This window comes from Salvia hispanica, chromosome 3 (assembly GCF_023119035.1).
Source record: "Salvia hispanica cultivar TCC Black 2014 chromosome 3, UniMelb_Shisp_WGS_1.0, whole genome shotgun sequence".
Classification (NCBI taxonomy): Eukaryota; Viridiplantae; Streptophyta; class Magnoliopsida; order Lamiales; family Lamiaceae; genus Salvia; species Salvia hispanica.
Window position 1 is genome coordinate 50503117 of NC_062967.1, and position 23055 is coordinate 50526171.

General features: G+C 39.8%; 3 protein-coding genes across 8 annotated transcripts; 2 read left to right on the forward strand and 1 right to left on the reverse strand.

Moving 5' to 3' along the window:
* Positions 1–7377: 7377 nt before the first annotated feature.
* Positions 7378–14536, reverse strand: LOC125213532 (lipid phosphate phosphatase delta-like). Of its 6 annotated transcripts, XR_007174960.1 has the most exons (13): positions 14103–14536; positions 13924–14019; positions 13695–13769; positions 13471–13601; positions 13140–13243; positions 12699–12827; positions 12321–12436; positions 11151–11500; positions 10774–10835; positions 9550–9837; positions 9263–9357; positions 8202–8305; positions 7378–8116 (listed from the first exon to the last, which is right to left on the reverse strand). XR_007174960.1 is itself a non-coding variant. In XM_048114134.1 (9 exons), coding segments are annotated over exons 1-9 (1167 nt in total). In that variant the 5' UTR covers positions 14268–14532; the 3' UTR covers positions 9793–9836. The 6 variants fall into 6 exon arrangements, 4 of the variants coding, with proteins under 4 accessions (XP_047970091.1, XP_047970090.1, XP_047970089.1 ...); XR_007174959.1 differs by having other exon boundaries at positions 7378–8305; XM_048114134.1 differs by lacking the exons at positions 7378–8116; positions 8202–8305; positions 9263–9357; positions 10774–10835 and having other exon boundaries at positions 9793–9837; positions 14103–14532.
* LOC125213533 (fatty acyl-CoA reductase 2, chloroplastic-like) lies at positions 7705–10417 on the forward strand. Its single transcript, XM_048114135.1, has 9 exons — positions 7705–8005; positions 8087–8190; positions 8279–8478; positions 8566–8666; positions 8877–9084; positions 9177–9338; positions 9415–9496; positions 9595–9992; positions 10075–10417. The coding sequence occupies exons 1-9, from the start codon at positions 7705–7707 to the stop codon at positions 10235–10237; spliced, it is 1719 nt and encodes a 572-aa protein (XP_047970092.1). The 3' UTR covers positions 10238–10417.
* A 2223-nt stretch (positions 14537–16759) lies between the features above and the next one.
* Positions 16760–22445, forward strand: LOC125214519 (DEAD-box ATP-dependent RNA helicase 37-like). Its single transcript, XM_048115577.1, has 7 exons — positions 16760–16895; positions 17349–18154; positions 18260–18343; positions 19510–19752; positions 20176–20343; positions 21209–21322; positions 21753–22445. Exons 2-7 carry the CDS (start codon positions 17399–17401, stop codon positions 22209–22211), a joined length of 1824 nt encoding a protein of 607 aa, XP_047971534.1. The 5' UTR covers positions 16760–16895; positions 17349–17398; the 3' UTR covers positions 22212–22445.
* Positions 22446–23055: the final 610 nt, after the last annotated feature.

A 23055-nucleotide genomic window follows, 5' to 3' on the forward strand; every position in this document is an offset into this window, starting at 1 on the left:
AAAGCTCAACTTGCACAATACACTTGTGAAGCTCCTTGAATTGACCGCCTTGGTGAGGATATCTGCCAGTTGATCCTCTGACCGAACAAAGGGTAATTCCACAGCTCCACTCTCAATGTTCTCTTTGATGAAATGTCTATCAACTTCGACATGTTTGGTTCTGTTATGTTGCACTGGGTTTTCGGATATGCTGATTGCTGCTTTGTTATCACAGAATAGTTGGCTCTTTTCTGGAGCCAATCCAATCTCCCTCATTAGTCTTCTTAGCCATATGATCTCCATTAGCCCACTTTTGATTCCTCTGAATTCAGCTTCAGCACTAGATAGGGCAACCACCTATTGTTTCTTACTCCTCCAGGTGACTAGATTACCTTCAACAAAGGTAAAGTAGCCTGCGGTTGATCTCCGATCTACTGGGTTGCTTGCCCAATCAGCATCTGTATATCCGTACACTCCTCGATGTTCATTTTTCTTGAACATTATTCCATATCCAACTGTCCCCTTGAGATACTTGACAATTCTCATTGCCGCTTCATAGTGATCCTTCTGAGGTGGATGCATGAACTGACTTACAATCCCAACTGCATAGGCAATATCAGGTCTGGTGTGGGATAGATAAATGAGCTTCCCAACCAAGCGCTGATATTTACCTTGGTGTGCCAACTCTGCTCCCTCTGAGATTTGCAATCCATGATTTACTAAGATTGGTGTATAGACAGGCTTGCAGTCCAGAAGACCGGTTTCAGCTAGAATATCTAGAGTGTATTTCTTTTGTCTTAGAAAGATCCCTCCTTCAGATCTTAGTACCTCTATTCCCAAGAAGTACTTCAGATTCCCTAGGTCTTTCATTTCGAACTCTTGGAATAGGCTCCCCCTGCTTTCAATTTCTTCTGTATCATCTCCGGTTATGATCATGTCATCTACGTAAATGATCAAACATGTGATCCGCCCATCTCGTTTCTTCAAAAAAAGAGTGTGATCAGATTGGCTTTGTTTGAATCCATACTTTGCCATAGCCTCAGTGAATCTACCGAACCAGACCCTGGGGGACTGCTTAAGTCCGTATAGAGTTTTTTTCAGTCGACATCCTTCTCTCTCCTTGAATCCGTCCGAGAACCCTGGTGGTGCCTCCATATATACTTCTCTCTTCAATTCTCCATGGAGAAAGGCATTTGTGACATCAAATTGATGTAGTGGCCAATCTCTGTTTGCAGCCACTGATAGAAGTACTCGGATGGTGTTCATTTTTGCTACTGGAGAGAACGTCTCATCATAGTCCACTCCGTAGGTTTGTGTGTATCCCTTTGCCACTAGCCGTGCCTTGTATCTCTCTATGGATCCATCTGGCCGGCGTTTAATAGTAAACACCCATTTGCACCCGACAGCTTTCTTCCCTTCTAGTATTTTGCACTTTTCCCAGGTGCCATTCCGCTCTAGTGCACTCATTTCCTTCAGCATTGCCTCTCGCCAATGTTTATGCCTCCAAGCTTCCTCTACTGTGCACGGAATTTCTTCTTCTTCATATAGTGCAACTTCGAATGCATGGGCCATTTCTGAGAGTTGTCCTTTGGCCATGTTGGCTATAGAGTATTTGGCTTTCTTGCCAATGGCCTCAGGACTGTACCTCTTTGGTGGAACTCCTCGATTTGGCCTTGGTGGTAATTTATATCCTCCAACTCCTTCACTTATCTATTCCTCCAACAGATCACAGATCTCTGGCTCAGTCTGATCGCCAGAGTCATACTCAACATCTGTTTCAGGGTCAGTTTCACTAGAGATAGGAATTTCATCACCAAGATTGTGACCATGCTCAAGAGGAATATTATAAGTACTTACAGCGGATATCAGTAGAGGGTTCTCCTGGGCAATGTCACTGATCGGTTCGGGCTGTTTCACTGGATTCTGTGTCGTAGTCTTGAAGATTCCTCCTTCAGAGTCTATTGTTGGTAGATTTAACCGGCTTAGAAGTTCACTGTTACTCTCCCCCTGACTGCTAAGGTGGTTAAAAAAGTAGTCCGTCTCAAGGAAATCACAGTTCATGGTGGTGAACATGCGATTGGTTTTAGGATCAAAGCAACGATATCCCTTTTGAGAGGACCCATATCCCACAAAGACACATTTCACGGCACACGGTGAGAGTTTGGTTCGCTCATGTTTTGGTATGTGAACAAAGACAGAGCATCCGAATACTCGAGGCTTAAGGGTCAAGGGTAAAGGAATATGGGCTAGTGTTGAAAGGACTTCGAGTGGTGTTTGGAGATTCAGGGTAGTAGATGGTAATCGGTTGGTTAGGTAAGCAGATGCGGCAATGGCTTCTGGCCAAAAAATTCTGGGGGCGTTGGATTCAATGAGCATGGCTCGAGCCATTTCTAGGAGGGTACGGTTTTTCCTTTCAGATACACCATTTTGTTCTGGTGTGTATGGACAAGTAGTTTGGTGGACTAGGCCTTTATCATGGCAAAAGGTTTTCATTTTCAAGTTTACGAATTCTCCCCCGTTGTCGGACCTAAGGATCTGTATGTTTTTCTGAAATTGGGTTTGTACTAAGGTGTGAAAATGACTAAAGTGTTCAAATACTTCATTTTTTTGTTTCATAAAATAAACTCATGTCATGCGAGTGCAGTCATCTATAAAGAGAAGGAAATATTTGAACCCTCTCCCCCTCACAACCGGAGAAGGGCCCCAGACATCAGAATGAACTAATGAAAACAGAGAATCGACTCGGGTATTATTGGATTTATAAGAATGTCTATGGCTTTTGGCCAACACACAAGTCTCACAATACATATCTTGATTAAATTTGGGAAAGAGAATTTTTAAATAACCCGAGGAAGGATGTCCTAAGCGACGATGCCAAAGCCAAGCATCCTTGTCTGAAGATCCATGAGTCAGTAGAGCAGCTCCTTGTTGGTCTATCTCATCCACATAATACAGCCCGTCCCGTTCAGTGCCACGTCGAATAATTACCCCCGTCCTGATATCCTGCAATAGGCAAAAATTGGGTTGCATTAGGAGAGTGCAGTTTAGTTCTTTTGTCACATGACTAATTGATAACAATTTATGTGACATTTTCGGAACATATAAGCAATTGGATAAAGTCAGTGTAGGTGCAATTCTGACAGTCCCTGCTCCTTCCACAGGTGTACACTCTCCATTGGCCGATTGGATATGACTTTTGGGTGCCCTATGTATGTTAGATATATCACCAATATCATAAGTAATAGTATCAGTGGCTCCGCAGTCAAAAATCCATTTATCATTTTTAGTTTCAGAGGAAACGGACAAGGCATATGATGGGGGCAGATTTTCAAGGACTTGAAATCGGTTTTCACATAGTAATGGGGCTGTTTGGGAAATTTTGGACTTTAGTGGGGTAGGTTTGGCAGTTTTCGGCAGTTTTGGGTGTGTTTCAAAAGTTTTGGGAGTATGAGGTTCTCTGTGGGATTTATTAAAATTGCTGGGGAATTTTTTAGCATTATTCAAGAGATGGGGTTTATTATGTGATAGGGTAGGAGATTGAGGGGTTAAAAAATAACCTCCTAACCCTACGTTACCTCCATTGAGATTCGGCGCTGCCTCCACCTCCCTCATTACCGGTTCTCCGTCGCCTTCTCCTTTGGCGACATATGCCACTCCGACCGTAGTTCCCTCCGTTCCTAGGTTACCACCACGGGTGATAGCGACCCCTGAGTTGCTCCCGGTGGTGGTGACTGTCGTTCCTTCTCCTGCGGCTACCGCGGCCGCTGCCCGTCCTCCTCTGGATAAATTCATCGGTGGGTTGGTCTTGGCCTTCCTTTCTTGCCACCACTCCGGGTATCCATGGAGCTCGAAGCACGTTTCTCGTGTATGCTTCTTCTTCCCGCAGTGAGAACAGATAAGTTTCGATTTGTCTTCTTCGGGGCGTTTGTTCCAACTCCGACCATTCCCACCACTGTTTGGTTGGGGATTATTCCGGTATCCCGCTGAATTTTGCCATGGCTAAATTACAGCCAGCCCCGCCCCGATCCCTTGGGCGCCGGAGTCTCCTGGGTTTAGAACAGAGGCACGAGCATCCTCGCTCCGGAGTATAGCGTATGCCGCTTGAGCCGAGGGAAGTAGTTGAGTTCTCAAAATTTCTTTCTTTACTGCATCATGTGTGTCATCTAATGCAATTAAGAATTGGTGTACCCTCTGTTCTTCAATGAATTGATTGAAAAATTCGATGTCTTTAGGGCTCTCCATATGGTTTGGTCGTTTGTGGTCAATTGATACCCATATGTCTTGTAACGATGCCCATACTTCCTCTAATGGTTCGCCTTTTTGTTGTTTTAGCAGAGTGGCCCTCCGGTGGAGATCGTGGACCTGGATCGTGTCACCGCCGCTGGCATAGGTGATCACCAAGCTGTCCCAAACTCCTTTCGCCGTTGGATACTTGGATACTCTGATCACCAATTTTGGTTCTAGATTTTGAACCAACCAGGTAGCCACACAATCGTCCGCCTGTTGCCACTGTGTAAATTCCGGATCGGTTTGACGCCGGGGTTGGGACTCCAGTGATGTGAGATATCATCCCCCGACCGTTGATAGCTCTCCGGATGAGTCCTACTCATAGCGAGTAGTTCTCACCATTCAGTTTGGTGCCGATATCAAGAGGTTTTGTATCTGGCTTGTAGCTGTTTTGTGTTGGTTTGGTGGGTATTATCTGTGAGGTTTTGGATTGTGCTATACTATAGCGCATAAATTCAGAGAATATTTGAGCGAATTGCTCGGATTCTGTTGGTTTGGGTGGGTCATCGTTTTCTGACATGTTTGGCTGCCGGATTTTGGTTTTTAATGGTCGAGATTGGTCCGAGACAGTGATGAGACTACTATGAGTCTCACCCCTGCTCTGATAGGTATCAGCCATAGCTAGAGTTTGGAGAGAATATAGAGGATGAGGAGGAGAGTAATTCACGTTTATTGCTTTGATGATATTCTTTCTTTCTCATGTATGACCCCTTATATAGGTATCACAATGGTGTGTACAAGGAAATGTATCAATCTATTTATTAATGAGATCAATCTATTCTTTATCATTGAAAGACTACTCGATTGTGAAAACGTGTTATTCACCAATCAATAATAGTCTGTCGAAAAGCACCATTAATATGAGATACCAATGGTAAGTCGCGAATGAGTTCAGTAGCGGTTGATGATGGGTGAAACTATGACACACGAAACACATTGTGTATCTGAGCCAATGCGGGTAGATTGAGTTTATACGCTACATCACCAACTTTGTCAATTAAGGGCAGAAAAATTATGCTCATATAGAAAATTAACGATAGGCTGAAGCTTCATTAAAACTCATTCACCAATTACAAAACATCTCTCATTGTGATGCTTATTAGTCTGAGCTTGCATTGAAGAATTGAGTACCGCAACATTAGCCTCTATGCCGCGTAGGAAGATGTTCATTCCTTCCATGTTAGAATCCCCAAGAAGATAAGACGATGGAGCTAACTCATAGTACAAGGCTTCAAAAGGAGACTTTTGAATGCTGGAGTGATATGAAGTGTTGTACTAGAATTCCGCCAAAGAAAGCGACTGGCACCATGAGTTAGGCAGCTCAGTGATGGGGATCATTCATTTGCGGTACTGCAAATGAAATTATTGAATTGCAATGAGATCTCTCCAAAATGCACTAACTAAGAGCATCTCCAATGCCGGCTAGCCAACCGGCTAGCCGATTCGCGTCGCTAGCCGGTCGGCTAGCCGAACCATTGCAGCAGGCCAGCCCGAAATCGGCGAAAAAAGCAGCGTGGGCTAGCCGATCGCGTGGCGCTGGCCGATCACGTGGCGCTGGCCGATGCGCTGGCCGCCATTGTGGCGTGCCGATAGGCCAGCGCCCTATTTCGATTTTTTTTTTTTTTTGAAAACCTATATAAACGCGTTTTAGTTTCATTTTCATTTGCACCACTTGTTTTAATGAGTTTTCTCTCTCTCTAAATTTCCGTACAAGAGCATCATCGAGCGATGAGTAACGCGGGTGGTAGCGGTGGTGGTAGTGGTGGGGATCTTGAGGAGTACGAACGGAGGATGAACGAGGCTATGGAGGCCTACATGAACCGCGAGATGGAGCGGTATATGCGTAGGGTGGAACAGCAGGCGATACCTCGCCCTCCACGGGTTGTCCACCGCCGGCAGTGATTGATCGGGATCACGTAGCTGCACATCAGCGGCTATATGGCGACTACTTTTCGGAGAACCCGCGGTTTCCCGCAAACATGTTCGGGCGGCGTTTTAGAATGCGCAGGGAGTTGTTTATGCGTATCGTTGACGCTTTGGAGCGTCGATATCTGTGTTTCCGCTTCAGGCACGATGCGGTTGGCGTGACCCGGCCACACCCCTATTCAAAAGTGCACGGCGGCAATCAGGCAGTTGGCCTACGGAGGCGCGGCAGACATGTGGGATGAGTACCTCCACATCGGTGAGGCGACTGCCCTGGAGTTGTCTGAAGTATTTCTGTGAGGGCACGATAAACATTTTCGGTGAAGAGTACCTTCGGAACCCTACTCCCCAAGATTGTCAGAATTTGATGCAGATGCACGGGGAGCAACATGGGTTCCCCGGGATGTTAGGCAGCATAGATTGTATGCATTGGGAGTGGAAGAACTGTCCGACTGCCTGGAAGGGGGCCTACACGACCGGCTACAAGGGAAAGAATCCCACGATGATCCTCGAAGGCCGTAGCTGATTACCAACCGTGGATCTGACATGCGTATTTTGGGGTAGCCGGGTCGAACAACGACCCCAACGTCCTCAACTCGTCGCCCCTCTTCAACGAGAAGTGTCATGGCATCGGTCCAGCCGTCTCATTTGTGGCCAACGGCAACCGGCATGATATGGGCTACTACTTGGCGGATGAGATATCTCGTAAATTTAATTCCGTAATTTAATCGTAATTTTAATTCCGTAAATGTAGTATTTCTTGAATTATTTTTATTGCGGCCACCTATGGCCGGCCTAAATCTGATGTGGCAGGTGGATTTTTAGTGCTGCTGACGTGGCATGAAGAGAAAGTGGCTAGCCTATGGCTGGCCTATTTGCATTGGAGATGCTCTAAAGAGAAATGATGATATGATATTATTATTTCTAGGGTGGCCTGATATGATTCTTTGTACTTGAAGAATTTTAATCCTTTTTATGTTGCACCACCTTGTCAACTTGAAGAGGTTGAATAGGCCTTTCCCTTATATAAAAATACAAACTTTTATATTTTCTACTTCTTTTATCCAACATGATTAAAGATGGAGAAATTTGCAATTGCTACCCATAGTGATTTTGTTAAGATTGAAAAAGCTAATCAGCACCTCACACCCTTTACTCTGGTTTTACTCAGTTCAATATTCTGGTGCATGAGAAGAAAAAGATGAATATAATAAAATATCAACTTTCCACCAAATTAGTGGTTTCCAAATGAACGTGTGTGGAGAGGGGGTGGCAAAAAGAGAGCCTTCTCCTTATCCTCCTAATTCTCATCTCCACACTCCTTAAAATCATAAAAAAATTCATTCACACCCCTCTTAATCTAACCAAACTCACATCTTAAATAATGGTTTGTTGCAAGAAACAATAAAGAGTAATAAAAGAAAAGTAGTTAACTTTTCCCAACCTACCATTTCTCATCAAAAGAGCTTCATCTCACCTAGCATCCTTTTTTACTAATTTGTCACCTCTGCAGCAATGGAGGCTTTCTCTCTGAATTCCTCCATCTCCTATGCTGCCAAGTTCAACCACACGAGGCTTTCTACTTACGGTCGGAGAAGTATGGTCTGCTGCCAAACTGGTAGCCATGCCATCAAGTCTACCGGGATCTCTTCTGTCCTGACAGAGACGTCGTCGGCCTTGATCACCCAAGATCAAGGGATGGAAACCGGGAGCCTAGTCTTGAGCAATAATGCCAAAGATGAGGGTATCGGCATTGTCAAATTTCTAAGAGGGAAGACCTTCCTCATCACTGGTGCAACTGGATTTCTTGGCAAAGGTATCGTTGTCTTTTCTTACCTCTTCAGATTCCTCAGAAACGCCGTTTAACTCCTCGAGCTGTCCCTTGCATGATTTTCAGTCCTCATCGAGAAAATGCTGCGGACGGCTCCTGATGTTCATAAGATATTTGTTGTGATCAAGGCCAAGAATCAAGAAGCTGTAGAAGAGAGATTGAAAAACGAAGTATGGAGAACTTTGCTTTCATCCCGCTCTCTCTCTCTCTCGTCAACTTCTTTTTTCTGTATAACCTTCTGATACGCGTGTGTTGCAGATCATCAATGCCGAGCTGTTCAAGAATCTGAAACAAATTCACGGAAAATCATATCAAGCTTTCATGTTGAGTAAGTTAATTCCTGTGGTTGGAAACGTCTGCGAAACTAATCTCGGATTAGATGAAGATGCAGCTGAGTTCATGACCAGAGAGGTTGATGTTATCATAAATTCTGCAGCAAATACCACTTTTGATGAAAGGTTATGAAATTCATACTGGTTGATGCTCTCATTCAGTTCTAAGTTTACTGATGATCATTCAAGTACTTAAATGATTTATGATCTCAGGTATGATACAGCCCTTGACATAAACACAGGCGGCCCGACTCGACTCATGAGCTTCGCCTCACAATGCCTGAAACTGAAGCTCTTCGTGCAAGTATCAACAGGCAAGTAAAAAGTAGTTTAATCTCATTGTGTAAGTAATGATATGTCCTCCTACTCCTAATAGTAAACAACTTCTAACTAACTTCATAAACTAATTCTAGTCTGTCTACATTTCCATGTTATAGGTATATACCTAACAAGTTTCACACTTTCTTCGTCGGGGTTTAATTATGAAACCTTCATCATGTTTATTTCCATTTTATTTGTAACAGCTTATGTAAATGGACAAAGGCAAGGCAGAATCATGGAAAAGCCTTTATGCATTGGTGAAACTATAGTAGGTGAGACTGTTAACGGAAACCATCAAGTCCCACTTCCCAAATTGAGTGTCGAAGATGAAATAAAGATAGTTTTGGATGCAAAGCAAACACTTGGAGATGATTCACTGCTTCAGGCAATGAAAGAATTAGGAATGCAGAGGTAATCTCAATTTATCATGAAAAGCAAAGGATATCAAACTCTCGTCTAGTCTTCCCTAATTAGATAACGAAAACATGCGTGTGTTCATCCAGGGCTAAGAAATTTGGATGGCAAGATACGTACGTATTCACAAAGGCTATGGGAGAGATGATGATAGATAATTTAAGGGGGGATGTACCAGTAGTTGTGATTAGACCCAGTGTCATCGAGAGCACGCATAAAGAACCATTCCCTGGATGGATGGAAGGAAACAGGTATGTCTGCTGAAGAATTCTGCAATATTTTAATTTAGTTTTTCAACGTTTACTAACCAAAATATATGACCACCAGAATGATGGATCCTATCATATTGCAATACGGAAAGGGGCAACTCACAGGATTCCTTGTCGACCCTAATGGAGTTCTTGATGTAGTGAGTAACCTATATTGATTTCTAAGTAGTTTAAAGACATAGAAGCCTGGTACCTGTTTGGGACTTCAAATCAGGTAACTGAAAATGACTTGCTTTAGGTTCCAGCGGATATGGTTGTTAACGCAACCTTAGCAGCCATGGCAAAGCACGGGACAGTTGGGAAACCAGAGTGTAGCATCTATCAGGTGGCATCATCTGTTGTCAACCCATTAGTTTTCAGGGACCTAGCCAAATTGCTCCACGAGCACTTCAGTTCCTCCCCCGTCATGGATTCGACCGGTACTCCAGTTTGTGTTACAAAAATGAAGCTATTCAGCTCTACAGACGATTTCTCCAATCATCTGCGGAAGGACGCAATCAATAGAACCGGATTAGGAGTTCTGGCCAACCTTGATGGGAAATTGTCCCAAAAGCTCGAATTCATCTGCAGAAAATCAGTGGAACAAGCAAATTATCTAGCAAGTATCTATGAATCATACACATTCTATGGCGGAAGGTAAAGATCAACTAAATCTCGATGTTATCCTGTGTTTCTCCGATGCTTGATACTAATAGTGAAAAGTCGTGTAAAATGGCAGGTTCGACAACAGAAACACCCAGAGATTGATGGGATGCATGTCGAAGGAAGAGAGACAACAATTTGGATTTGATGTGGAGAACATCAACTGGAAAGACTACATCGTTAACGTGCACATTCCGGGGTTAAGGAGGTATGTCATGAAGGGAAGAGGCAATAGTTAATGCAACTTTTGTCACACAAAAGACTTATCATTAGTTTCTGTAGCCAACTGTAAAAGGGTGTTTTCTTTGTCTCTATTTCTATTCATGTTTTATGTACAATCCACTAAGAAGAGGTCGGCAATTTGCCAGTTCATAAAATATTTATAGAACAGTCACTCGTCCGCTTAGGATAAATTGTACTAATACATGCTTTAGTTTCAGATTTCTGCCAAGGCAGTGAAATAATCAATGTTTTAGAAGATCAACATCGTTTAAGACTTTTAGTAGCACGTGCGTATAAGGCTTCATCAGTTCGATTAACAATGAATATGCATGAAGATGATATAACACACCTAAATTTCTAGAAAAAAATGCTTTGACTAGATAGGAATGGATCCTGCAAACAAACTGTTACCAAAATCGCAGTCCAACAAGAATACAGCAACTCTGATTGAGAGAAGATGCACAAGCCAATGTTAGGTATTCCGATTTCTAGTTGATGACAGGTTGAAATATCAGGACAATACAAGTTAGAAAGAAGAGAAAATGGAATATACCTTGGGCCTTCATTGATGGAGAACTCAGCGCGATCAACTTCTCTTGCATACGTAATACAGAGCTTCAGATGAAAAAGGATTCTATTGGAAGAGTATTCAGAATGCGAAATATAACAACAACTTCCACCTCAATGGATCATAATTTGCAATAAATTTTGGAGATGTCTCTATACAATAAGAATATAGCAATGCCAATAGCTTTGGTAATACCCATACAGCCTAATTAATCGTCCACCACCACCACCACTACCCTACCAGGCAAAGACAAAAATAAGTAGAAAGATAATAAAGAAAAATGCAGCTTCTATTATACATCAGTATTATGGCGTTACAATCCTATGTGAAAGAACATTGAAGGTACAAGATCAACAACAGACCAGGCAAGACCAGCATACTGAAGGAGCCTGATGCCAGTATCGACATCAAATGACGTCTGCTTGGAGAACATTTTCTGGAGATAACCCGACTGCTTAAATACATCCGATTTCTTATCGGTTCCATTTAAGTTAGGTATATAGCTTGTTGATCTTACTGGGATTCCCAAAGTATTTGAAACAATTGGAAGAATCCATTTGGCAAGAGCCTTGCTGCAGAACTTCACAAGAAGGATTGTCGGGATTCCTAGTAGTAGTCTACCCACAAAGGCAGGAAGTGCAAGCTGAGGGGAAAATACACGAGCAACATCCTCATGGTGAAACTGATTGAACGTCTGGTGGATTCCTATCACCTGGGTCATACAATTTCCTGTTAATGATACTTGCAAAGAGACTCAAGACTTGAGATAGAAGAGAAGAAAAAGCTGAAAGTCTAAAATGGCAATTTCATCAGGTTGTTTTGCTGATTACGCAAGTGTAAGAAGTAATAGTTTGCTAGCGCGAAAATGAGATGATCTAGCTCAGAGATCCTTTCATGCTACATAAATCCCATGATACCCAGCCAATTCAAAGAGATCTCAACAGATATAACACACTGATAGGGACTCCGAGCAAGGAAGGCCGACAACATCCCTATCACCGGCTGATTGTGCCGATCAGCCCAGCAAGAAGCACACCAGTGTGAAGCCAGCCCAAGAGGAAGAAGTAATTCAGCAGACGAAGACGAAGCACGACCGGCCCAAAAGGAACTTGTCCAAACCAGCGTGCTTCAAGGATTTCGGTCCAAAATAGATTGCATTAATCAATATCTTTTTGTTACCTTTTATTGTTATTAGTTAAGTTTCGGATTTGTTTGAACCACCTTATCTTACCCAAAAGGTAAGATATTATTAGGTTAGTTTTTATTATTATCCTCGGGTTTTCTTCTCGAATCTTTCCCGAGTAGAAAAGAGAGTCGAATCAAGCACGGTCCGGATCCTATAAATAATGGGATCCTTAGAGGCCATAAATCATTGAGAAATAAAGTTTAGATTCTTTTTCTCATTCTTTTATTTTCGAAAACCCTAGCACCGGTCACTCTTATTTTCAGATCGTGTGCTCTAGTTTTCCATTTACGATAGATCAAGCACACATTTGCAAAATTCACACTAGAAAAGGGAAAGCCACACTTACAATACCCAGGGAAACGCCATTGAAGGCTGTGTGATACTCAAAACTTGGTGTTGGAACTTCAGGAGTGGGGTATGCAAACAGTAACAAGAAGCATAAGGCGGCCCAGAAAGATACAACTGCACAGAGAGAGACCCAGTTCTTAAAATTTTGAAAGAACAGGGACAACATAGGTCCATCATCCAAGCAGTAACTTTACAACTGAACATTTGCTAAAATCATCATTTTTCTATATATTTTTCTCTATCTCCATTATCTGATGTTAACCTCTGCTCCATTTTTGCAAGGATATATATTCTTGCTTTTAAGGAGCTTGCTAGTAATTTCCTCAAATCGATTGGTGCACATGAATGCTCTGGAAAAGGGATTCATCACACTTACCATTTTGACCAGAAACTACAAAATTATCTATGTATTCTGACACAGAGAGCCAAAGTGCCAAGATTCCTAGTCCCAAAGCCAGACCACCAATAATATCAATCAAGCTGTGCATTCCGAGGTATATCCTTCCTGGCAATGTAATAAAGGACGAAGGAAAAAGGTCAAGCATATATGTTAGCGTTTGAACTTCGTGGCAGAATTGAAAAGGAGAGAAGAATGAAAAGCGTGTTTGGTCCCCTTCAAACATAAACTGCCCTAAGACTAATAGTTGCCTTGAATTCTCATTGTTTGATGTACAGCAAGCACCTATCCATATAAACGTAAATAATTGATTGAAGGAAATCTCTCCAAATGATGTTGTGATCTTTTAATAGGAGTAATTGAAGATTTTCAACTATATGACAAAACATTACAAATTTCACACAATATTTAGAAACTTACCAAAACCAATGAGACCAACAACCAGACAAGCCAGAATGATTCCAGCCACTCTAATGGAGAAATCATTACTTTCACTGTAGTCAAGAATGTAGTGTAAAAGGTACCTATATAAACACACAATGAGATTTAGCCAGCAGCAGATAGCCAACCTACGAGGCGTTGGCATGTGAACATGTAAAATTGACTTTTAGATCAGACTCCAGAGAAAATAGTCAGCTACATATTTGAGAATCAGAACATATCCCTTTCTACTTTTTCCTAAGTTAGCATCAGGACAATTTAAATGACAAAATGCAATACTTAGGGGGCAGATGCGAGAAAATCTCAATACCCCGATAAGCAGACAGTATTAAGAGTGTGCGACGAAGGGAATCCGTATTCCATTGCATTATCTTCCTCATCCTTGGTGGCTGTTATTCTTCTGACAGGTGGAGTTTGGGGTCTAGGTGCTGAAACCACATCCTATAAGCAAGCACATAGTCATGAATTGAATCAGAAACAGCACCACAAATGATAAAAAGCACATCTAATTTTATGGATAACAAAACAAGTTACCTTTATGCAGTTTCCAGTATAATCACAGAAAGCTATCAAGAGTGTCATTTGCCTAGCCAATTTGCAATGCCCAGTCTATATATAACACAAAACCAAGAGCATTAGCCCCCAGGAAAGGAACTTTTCACAAAACCAACAGCCAATTTTTTGCAATTCTCTCAAATCACTACATAAATACTCAAATCAGATACACACAACCTTGCATATAAAGGGGCGTGAGAGAGCTTACCCAGAAAAGCAGGGGAAGAAAGGCAGTATAAAAAGGTACTGAAACAACACAAGATAACCCAGAAAAAAATGCATCCAAACATCTGTGCTGGTATTTCTGCAAAAGCCCAGAAAAAAATACAGTAAAAATACAATCTTTAGCCATATTTCTTCAAGAAAAACACACCTCAGATAACAAACCTGAATCCTGATAACAATGGGAGTTCCAGAAATCACACGTTGACAGATCCATGGCTGTGTACAAGATCTGAGCTTTTGAGTCACCTCCAACTTTGAAGAAATCACAATCCAAAGTGCTATCCCACATAATGAAATTACTTGCCACCCTGTTGATATGCTTTCCATCTCTCTCCCCTTTCCTCTCTCTCTCTCTCTCTCTCTTTCTCCTGAAAAAACACTAGGTATGGAGAAAGAACAATAAGAGGCGAAGAAATCAAGATTCTTGAAGAATTTTCAAATTGGCTCAGAAATTGTCAGCATTTGATTGTACGCGGTGGACTTAGGAACATAATTTTCATTCGATTACAATAATTTAATATTCGCAACTTGATATTATGAAACAGTCTGATGAAACAACCGAACACAACTTTTGACCGCTTTGCATTTGAATTTTAGCAAAAAAACTTCATTTGCACAAATTGACTCATCAATAATCAATAGTACTACTACTACTACTAGTAATATAAATAACACTTCGAGCTTATGTGATGATTCATAGTATTATTCAATTATTGATTAATAAGTGTAAAAAAAAGATACATCAATCAAGACTGTGAAATCGAGTCTGATTTGCGGTTCAGTTTATATCTCTGTAGGTCTTCAATTTTAATGCATGGAAAGTGAGAGAGACACAAACCTAATTATTTCAATAATTCCAATTTCAAAAAGAAATTGGCTGCTCAATGAAACTGTACTAATCTTCCTAATTATCTAAATCTTAATTTGCCAAGCCTTTTCAAACATAGCAAAAACATATGTTCTTTTCGATTAGCTTTGCATTTTCTTATCTGTGATTTATGACTATAATCTATTATTTCAAGTTAATTGGGCACGAGTCAAATTGTGTTAATTATGCCAAATATAGCAAGAATCACGAGATACCGCAATTGATAATGTAGTAAGTAATTGACATAATTATCTTGACATGACATCAATTCTATTTATTCCATATTTTAGTCCTACTTTAGATGTATGAAAAAGTTGTTTACAATTAGTCCCATACACGTACATATGAAAGTGAAAAAATCATGTAACCATATCTCACACCAGAACTGTTACTATCAAACTAGAGCTCTTAAATCAGGAGGAGTGATTGATAGCTTAAATTGTGCCACATGACAGGTTTATGAGATTTATTTTTTGCATAAAAAGTAAATTAGTGAATCAATTTTTTTTAGTTATGGAATAACCAACGATGTTGATGAATTTTTATAATTTTATAGTGCAATGTTGTTAAATAACTTGTTGTTGTAACGTGGTATATGTTTCGAATCTTTACAGTCGCATGTCACTTTCAATGACAATTGACAATACTTAAATATTTCAAAAAATATCAAAAAAATAAAATTTGTATAACTCTTGATTTAAGTTATATTGTTACATACTCCAATATATTAGTATTACATTAAAGGTAATTTTATAAGAATTTGAACGAAGTATCAATAGAATATATTCAGACAAATTAATTTGCAAAAAAAATACTATAATTTGTATATATCTATAACAATCTACTAATGTTCTTCATTGCTTTGGTTTAATGCCATAGGTCAATGTAAGTAATAATTAAGTTCAATTATATAATGTCCAGTGAAGTGTGTTTTTGAATTTGCAATGATGAAAATGGCAATTGTGATTTAATGGAATTTGTTGAAGCGGTTTAATGGCTCAATTACAATGTGGATTACATAATGTTGAAAATATGTGTTTTTGAGTTGTACATTATATATAATACAATTTTCAGTTGAAACATTTTTGTATGCAATGCCCTATTTGTGTGTTGATGCTGAACATGCAATAATTAAATTTCCACCATCAATTTTTTTTATCGGGTCACGTTTGGTCAATTTATCATATACTACTAGTATATATAGGGTTGAGTTAAAAGTTAAACGTAAATCCAAATTTTATATCAAAATTAAAGCCAAATGTGGACCATTAGATAAAAATGGGATGATGTAGAATTAGGTTTTCTATGTTCATTATATACCCGCGAATAGATAATTGATAGGTCAAATGGTCTGACTGGCAATTGTATTCTCGAATAGAGAGGATGGAAGTTGTTTCAGTCTCATTCAAAATATTTGGGGTATGTGTGACAAAAACTGGTCTGTGATAATGAAACACGTATATCGTGAGGCTAACTCAGTTGTAAATTATTTAGCAAACCGACCGTCAGGTTGGGATACATGTATGTATTTGCATGATTGAAATTCACTTAAACATAATATACGTAACTTAGAGCTAACAATACATATGAAGAGCATCACAAAATTGATCTAGTTATAAATGAATAGTATTAGTATTTTTTATACAAATTCATTTTTCGAAAGCAATACAATTAAGATTTTATTAAAATCCTCATAAAATTACATTTAATTTGATACTAGTATAAATATACATTCACACTCCACAAGTTAAAATACTAATACAATCATTCAATAAAAAGTTTTCAAAGTAAATTACAAAAGTATGCAATCAATCCTCATACGCATTGAAGTAGGAGAGCAATTTTGACTATAGTTTACCGTAGTGGAAATTGAAAGCAGAAGAAGCGGGTAAAAGTTAAAAAGATGATGTAATAAAACAATCCCCAAATCCTACTACTATTCTGCCAAATTGTCAGGTTTAAAGCTCCTACTATATGCTCTCCTCGATTTTCAATTTTATTACTGTTTGGTATCTAGGGTTTTCAATAATTCTGCTGTCACCGTCTCTCATTCTTCCAAACTCAAATCTTTTGCTGATCTACCTCAGGTACTTCCTCCATTTACACGCACTTCCATATCTACTGCGTTTTCTCTTCCGCATGCATTCTTTTTGTAGCTTTGTGTCGCTGCATTCTGCATATTCAATCCGAGTTTTTGAGAATTCTTCTTCTTATTCTGTATGCGTGTGAAGGGCGAAAAGAAAGTCGATTTTTTTAAAATCTCTTTGGCCGTGCATTTTTTTTTCAGCTTTATGAATCTTAATTAACTTTTATTTTGCTTACATTTTCGAAGTGGTGAGCTGTTTTCGTGTTGATTCCTCTATCAGCTTGATTTGACTCGGAGAGACGGGGAGAATTGAATTTGATTTTTTTTCCTTAATTTTTTTTTTTAATAATTTTGGATGCGTGAGATCGATTTGATTCAAGTGGTGCATTTGGAAAAGAAAAGGAGCTTTTAGAGTGTTGGAATTTTTGTTTACTAACAGTCTCTGGGATCACAGATTCTTTTTGCACTAGCTGGGAACATATTTTTGAAGAATTGCTGGGAAAAATGAGGTCTTCATGGGCAGATGCTGTTGAGAACTCAGTTGGTGGATCATCGGATAATGCTGGGACAAGTGGTGGGAATGAACAGCCATTGGTTGCCACTAAGCCTGCTTATGTTCCCCCACACCTTAGGAACAGACTTCCGGCATCCGAGCCTCATGCTGCATCAGTTGGTGGACCGCAGTCTTTTAACAATAGGCCTGGTTCTGGTGGACCCACTAGTGGGTCTCGGTGGGGTGGCGGAAGGTCTGATTATGGACGACAAGGGTATGGTGGTGGTGGGGGTCGTGGAAGTGGGGGTTGGGGAGGGAGAGGTGGTTGGGGTGGTAGGGGTATGGAGGTCAATCCCTTTGCCAATGATGACGTGGATGCTGAAGCAGAGCCTGCTTTTAATGAGCAGGAGAATACTGGCATTAACTTTGATGCTTATGAGGATATCCCCGTTGAGACGAGTGGGGCTAACGTGCCGCCACCTGTGAATACATTTGCAGAGATTGATTTGGGGGATGCACTTAATTTGAATATTCGTAGGTGTAAATATGTCAGACCAACTCCTGTTCAGCGACATGCAATACCCATTTCGCTAGCTGGGCGAGATTTAATGGCTTGTGCTCAAACAGGCTCAGGCAAGACAGCTGCCTTTTGCTTCCCAATTATTAGTGGTATTATGACGGGTAACTTCCCCCAGAGGCCACGTGGAGTTCGTACTGTTTTTCCCCTCGCTCTTATCCTCTCACCTACAAGAGAACTCTCGGTGCAGGTCGGCCTCTTTATCAAATGATGTTGGTTTTTGTTAATTTTATATATGCTTTTATCTATGTGGTGAGTAGGAATTTTTGATGGCTGTGTTGCATTTAACCTGCAGATACACGAGGAAGCTAAAAAGTTTTCATATCAAACTGGAGTTAGAGTAGTTGTTGCTTATGGCGGAGCACCAATAAATCAGCAGGTTTACAAATCTAAATGCTGTTAAATTTCTTTTTTTGGATTAAAATGTTTCCTTACTTGTCCAATAAATAAAGAGAGTGTATGTTGTATTGTTGTGAATGTACAATTGGTTAATAGTAGTACTTGATTTCATGTGGTAGGGTTAAAACTAGGAAACACAGTTTAAATGATTACTTAATATATCTTCCTACAACATGAATGCTCGAGTGATTTTGTGGTCTCCCTTTTTCTTGAGCTCCGCGATTTGATTTTAATTGTTCAATTATGCTACGTATTAACAAATTTGGAAATGAGACAACTGAGTGCATTAAGATAAAGTTGCCAGCCAATAACGGCAAGTCATTTCGACTATCTCATTCATATGCAATGAATGCCTGTGCACACATTTTCCTTTTGTCCTATTTGGCTGGTTCATCCAAACCATCCCTATGTTTAACCATTGTGGGATTGTATTTGCACGCTCATTTTTACTTCCAACAAAGTCTACTGAGAGACAGAGTGAACCACCAGACTCTGACCTTGCTTTGATATGGGACATGGCTTTGATAACAGAGACCCCCAAATTAAAACGTGAACCATTTAAATTTTCACATGACTACAATATTGTCTATTTTGGATCCGAGCCCTCATGATTTTGTTTTTAGGCTGCTTACTGGAGACAGTACTGTCAGTTATAATCCCAAAACCATCCGATGTTTAGTTTATATTGGATTTAGTTCCAAGCCAACAAATATCTTGATGAAGTGGAGGGGCTGTGCATTATTTATGAGTCGCCGTCTTGTTATACATAAAAAGCCACTATTTTGCAATTAGGCTCAATTCCATTAAACAGAAAATCTATAAACTCATGAAAATATATGACATGCTGCGATGTCGACAAAGAACTTGTAGATTGAATTCACTCTGCCTCCGTGGGACACATGCATCCCAACTTTTGTTATAATCCTGGTTGAAGATGTAAAGATTTTTTCTTTGCTGATAATTTAAGGGTTTAGAATCTACAGATGTTCTTTAGATGTCATAAGGATTTGTCCCTTATAATTTGTATAAGGTTAGGTTTCTTCTCATGGTAGATGTCCTATTACTGGCTCTCAGCTTTGATGTCTTTGTTATAGTTGCTACAACTTAAAGGTGACCAAAAGTCATTCATTTGTTTGTACTTTGTAGCTACGTGAACTTGAGAGGGGAGTAGACATTCTGGTGGCAACTCCTGGAAGATTGGTTGATTTGCTTGAGAGAGCCAAAGTTTCATTGCAAATGATAAGATACTTGGCTCTTGATGAGGCAGACAGAATGCTGGATATGGGTTTTGAGCCTCAGATCAGAAAGATAGTGGAGCAGATGGATATGCCACCACCTGGTGAAAGACAGACAATGCTCTTTAGCGCAACCTTTCCCAAAGAGATCCAGGTCATGCTCGTAAATCAATCTTGTATTCAGTCTCAACTTGATACTTGCTGCTCTTCGCTGAATTGTCTGTAAAATTGTTTGCAAATCAGAAGCATTTAAGAATTGATTTTTTTCCGAAATAAGAATCACTAGCTAGCAAATTCTATTTATTATCATTTTTTTGGATCCGAAACTGAATTTACCGTTGATTTTTAGCATAAGGAGTCAGTACTCATGTCAAATTCTGGTTGTCTTGGCTAATGATAAGTGATGAAAAATAGACCCTTTGGAAGGAAAGTGGGCATCATTTTGAACTTACAAACCAAGTGAAGATATTTAACTTTTTTTATAGATAAGCTACTAATTTGTGAATGGTTATGGCATTGAGTTTCTTTCAAATTAAATGTGATATCCTCAAATTTCTTCTTATTGTTCGGAATGCAGAGAATGGCATCAGATTTCCTTTCAAATTACATATTTTTGGCAGTTGGAAGGGTTGGTTCCAGTACAGACTTAATTGTTCAGCGAGTTGAGTATGTTAATGACAGTGACAAGAGAAGCCATTTGATGGATCTTATTCATGCACAAAGGGCAAATGGAGTTCAAGGGAAGGTATGTTATCGTTCTGGTGAATCAATATATTATATTCATTCCTTTTTGATCTTTTGGTTTGATTTCTTCTACATTTGACCAATTATAGTATTAATAATGTTGATTATTAACAAGAAGAGCTTCCCGTCCAAACTGATTATAAAAAATTAAAATGCACATTTTGTCCCTGAACATTCAATTTTGATAGTAGGTCCGATATGCATACAAATTGAGCCCCGAACTTCATTTGCCCTGTCATTTTTTTACTTCTATTTGTTGAATTGGTCGAGGTACATTGATTCGTACAAAAATTTTTTCTTATCAGATAACGTGACTACAAGTAGATAAAAACAAACAAAAAAGAGGGATATTGTTAATATTCAGATCAATCAAAACTGGAATGGCTGCATTTGATTCGCTGGAATCAAATCTCTGATATATCAGTATTTGCATATACACGTTTTACTTGGTCTACACTTAATAATTCCGCCTTCAAAATTCCCACAAAACTATGATCATACAGCACTGGATAATGAATGACATGGTTTTTTTTGTGATCCACAAATTCCACCATGAACATGTTCCAAAATGAATCATGGGACGCACTGTCTCGAGACTAGGCTATTATAGATGATATAGCTCAATGTATATGCTCCTCTTCATATCAATACTGAGAAATCACCTAAATTATATGCTAATATTGAGTTTTTAACTTTGAGCTTGTATTTTATCACATGAATGCTACAGTCTCATGTCTGGTATATTGCCTCATTTGGTTATTGACATGTTCATCTTTTCTCCATGATATACCAGCTAATATTCTTAATCTCTTTTTTGCCTTGATTCTCTGTTGATAAGAGCATTTCTATTTCCTGGTGTTTGACAGCATGCTCTTACTTTAGTATTTGTGGAGACAAAAAAAGGAGCTGATTCTTTGGAACATTGGTTATGTATGAATGGCTTTCCTGCTACTACAATTCACGGAGATAGAACACAACAGGTCAGAAAATAATGCAGTTGAGAATACTCATCATCTCTCTTTTTTGTCATGGTTTTTACTTTTGAGTTCATGGGTAGCGTGGACTTGTTGGATTTTACTTGACTTATTTTTTTTGAAAATTTTTTATATATACTTGGCAGCTATCTAACTAATTTTTTTTCCCCAACAGTTTTGGAGATTCTGATTGACCTAGTTTATTACTATTATTATCTATGCAAGTAGTCATTAGGTTTTTAATCACCGATTTTCATGTCATTTGCTACACAGTGGCTGCAATATATCTAGAAACCTAACTATGTCCAGTTCTTGGCTTTTAACGATTTTTGTAGAGCAGAAAACTTTAGATTGATCCATGAACTAATTTGCTCTTCTAAACTGTATATTCTTAGCTCTTTTGCTTCATCAAACATTGCTTAATTTGTCGTTTCAGGAGCGAGAGATGGCATTAAGATCATTCAAGAGCGGAAACACACCAATACTAGTCGCAACTGATGTGGCAGCTCGTGGTCTTGATATCCCGCATGTTGCTCATGTGATCAACTTTGACCTTCCCAATGACATTGATGACTACGTTCACCGCATAGGCCGTACAGGCCGCGCTGGAAAATCAGGACTAGCGACAGCATTCTTCAATGAGAATAACATGTCATTGGCAAAGTCGCTAGCTGAGTTGATGAAGGAAGCAAATCAGGAGGTCCCCGAATGGCTGACTCGGTTCGCAGGCCGAGCTTCATTTGGAAACAAAGGTAGGCGCGGAGGGGGACGATTTGGAGGCCGTGATTTCAGAAGAGATTCTTCTTTCAATAGAGGCAACAACAGCAGTGACTACTATGGAGGAGGAGGGGGAGGCGGTGGCTATGGCGGCGGATACCCCAGTGCCTGGGATTAGAGCATTTTTAACTGTATGCTTAATGTTATGATGATGAAAGAGTACATATCAATTTGATGGATATGATATGCTGTGTCAGTGATAAACAAAAAATCACTCTTTTTTGACCTATTTTCTTTTCATAACTACTGACTTGTGTAATCCATATTGGATTACGGCAGAGATGTTATATGTCCAAGTTCGAGTACATACCTATTTACTGCTTAAATGCAAAAGTTGGTGGTTATTGTTTGAGTTGAATCTTGATTGAATTTATGAGTTCTTGGAGATTGTTGTTCTGGGTGATGAGCATTAACGCCCACCTTTTATCTACTCCGTCGGTTGGCGAAATGTTGTCCACATTTGATTCGGAATGTTTTTTAAGAAATGTGAAGAAAAGTAATTGGAAAAAGTTAGTGGAACGTGGGTTCCATATTTATATTTTAGGTTAATAAATGAATCATAAATGTGAGTGTAATGAGCTAGTAGAAAGTAGATTCCATTTATCAAAAATGGAAAAAAGCAAAAATGGACAACATTTAATAGACGGACCGAAAGGGCAAAAGTGGACAACATTCGGACGGAGTCTACCCTGTCAAGACAAGGTGTGACATCCAGAGTTCTACTTCGATAAATCACCGTTCTCATGTCACGAACGAGGATGGGGTCGACCAGCTTACCCGCTGATAGCCCCTCTCGACGCCACATTTTTCGTCTTCATTTGAGCGAGTTATATATCCCAGGTGAGGCCGGGACATCAAGTAAAAGTCCGAGTAAAGCCAATGAGAGATTAAACTCCTACTAGTGTGACTTAATGTGGATGTATAAATCTTCAACCAAAAAAGTAAGATACATAACTCTTTAA

Bases quoted from the DNA above. Each gene is read 5' to 3' on its own strand.
- LOC125213533 (XM_048114135.1), top strand. From the start codon at position 7,705: ATGGAGGCTTTCTCTCTGAATTCCTCCATCTCCTATGCTGCCAAGTTC. The intron at 8,006-8,086 runs GTATCGTTGTCT...CATGATTTTCAG, and splicing joins AACTGGATTTCTTGGCAAAG to TCCTCATCGAGAAAATGCTG. The intron at 8,479-8,565 runs GTTATGAAATTC...TTATGATCTCAG, and splicing joins AATACCACTTTTGATGAAAG to GTATGATACAGCCCTTGACA.
- LOC125214519 (XM_048115577.1), top strand. From the start codon at position 17,399: ATGAGGTCTTCATGGGCAGATGCTGTTGAGAACTCAGTTGGTGGATCA. The intron at 18,344-19,509 runs GTTTACAAATCT...TGTACTTTGTAG, and splicing joins GAGCACCAATAAATCAGCAG to CTACGTGAACTTGAGAGGGG. The intron at 19,753-20,175 runs GTCATGCTCGTA...TTCGGAATGCAG, and splicing joins CCTTTCCCAAAGAGATCCAG to AGAATGGCATCAGATTTCCT.
- LOC125213532 (XM_048114131.1), bottom strand. From the start codon at position 14,267: ATGGAAAGCATATCAACAGGGTGGCAAGTAATTTCATTATGTGGGATA. The intron at 13,244-13,470 runs GTATTGAGATTT...GTGTTTATATAG, and splicing joins AATACTGTCTGCTTATCGGG to GTACCTTTTACACTACATTC. The intron at 12,828-13,139 runs GTAAGTTTCTAA...TTACATTGCCAG, and splicing joins TGTTGGTCTCATTGGTTTTG to GAAGGATATACCTCGGAATG.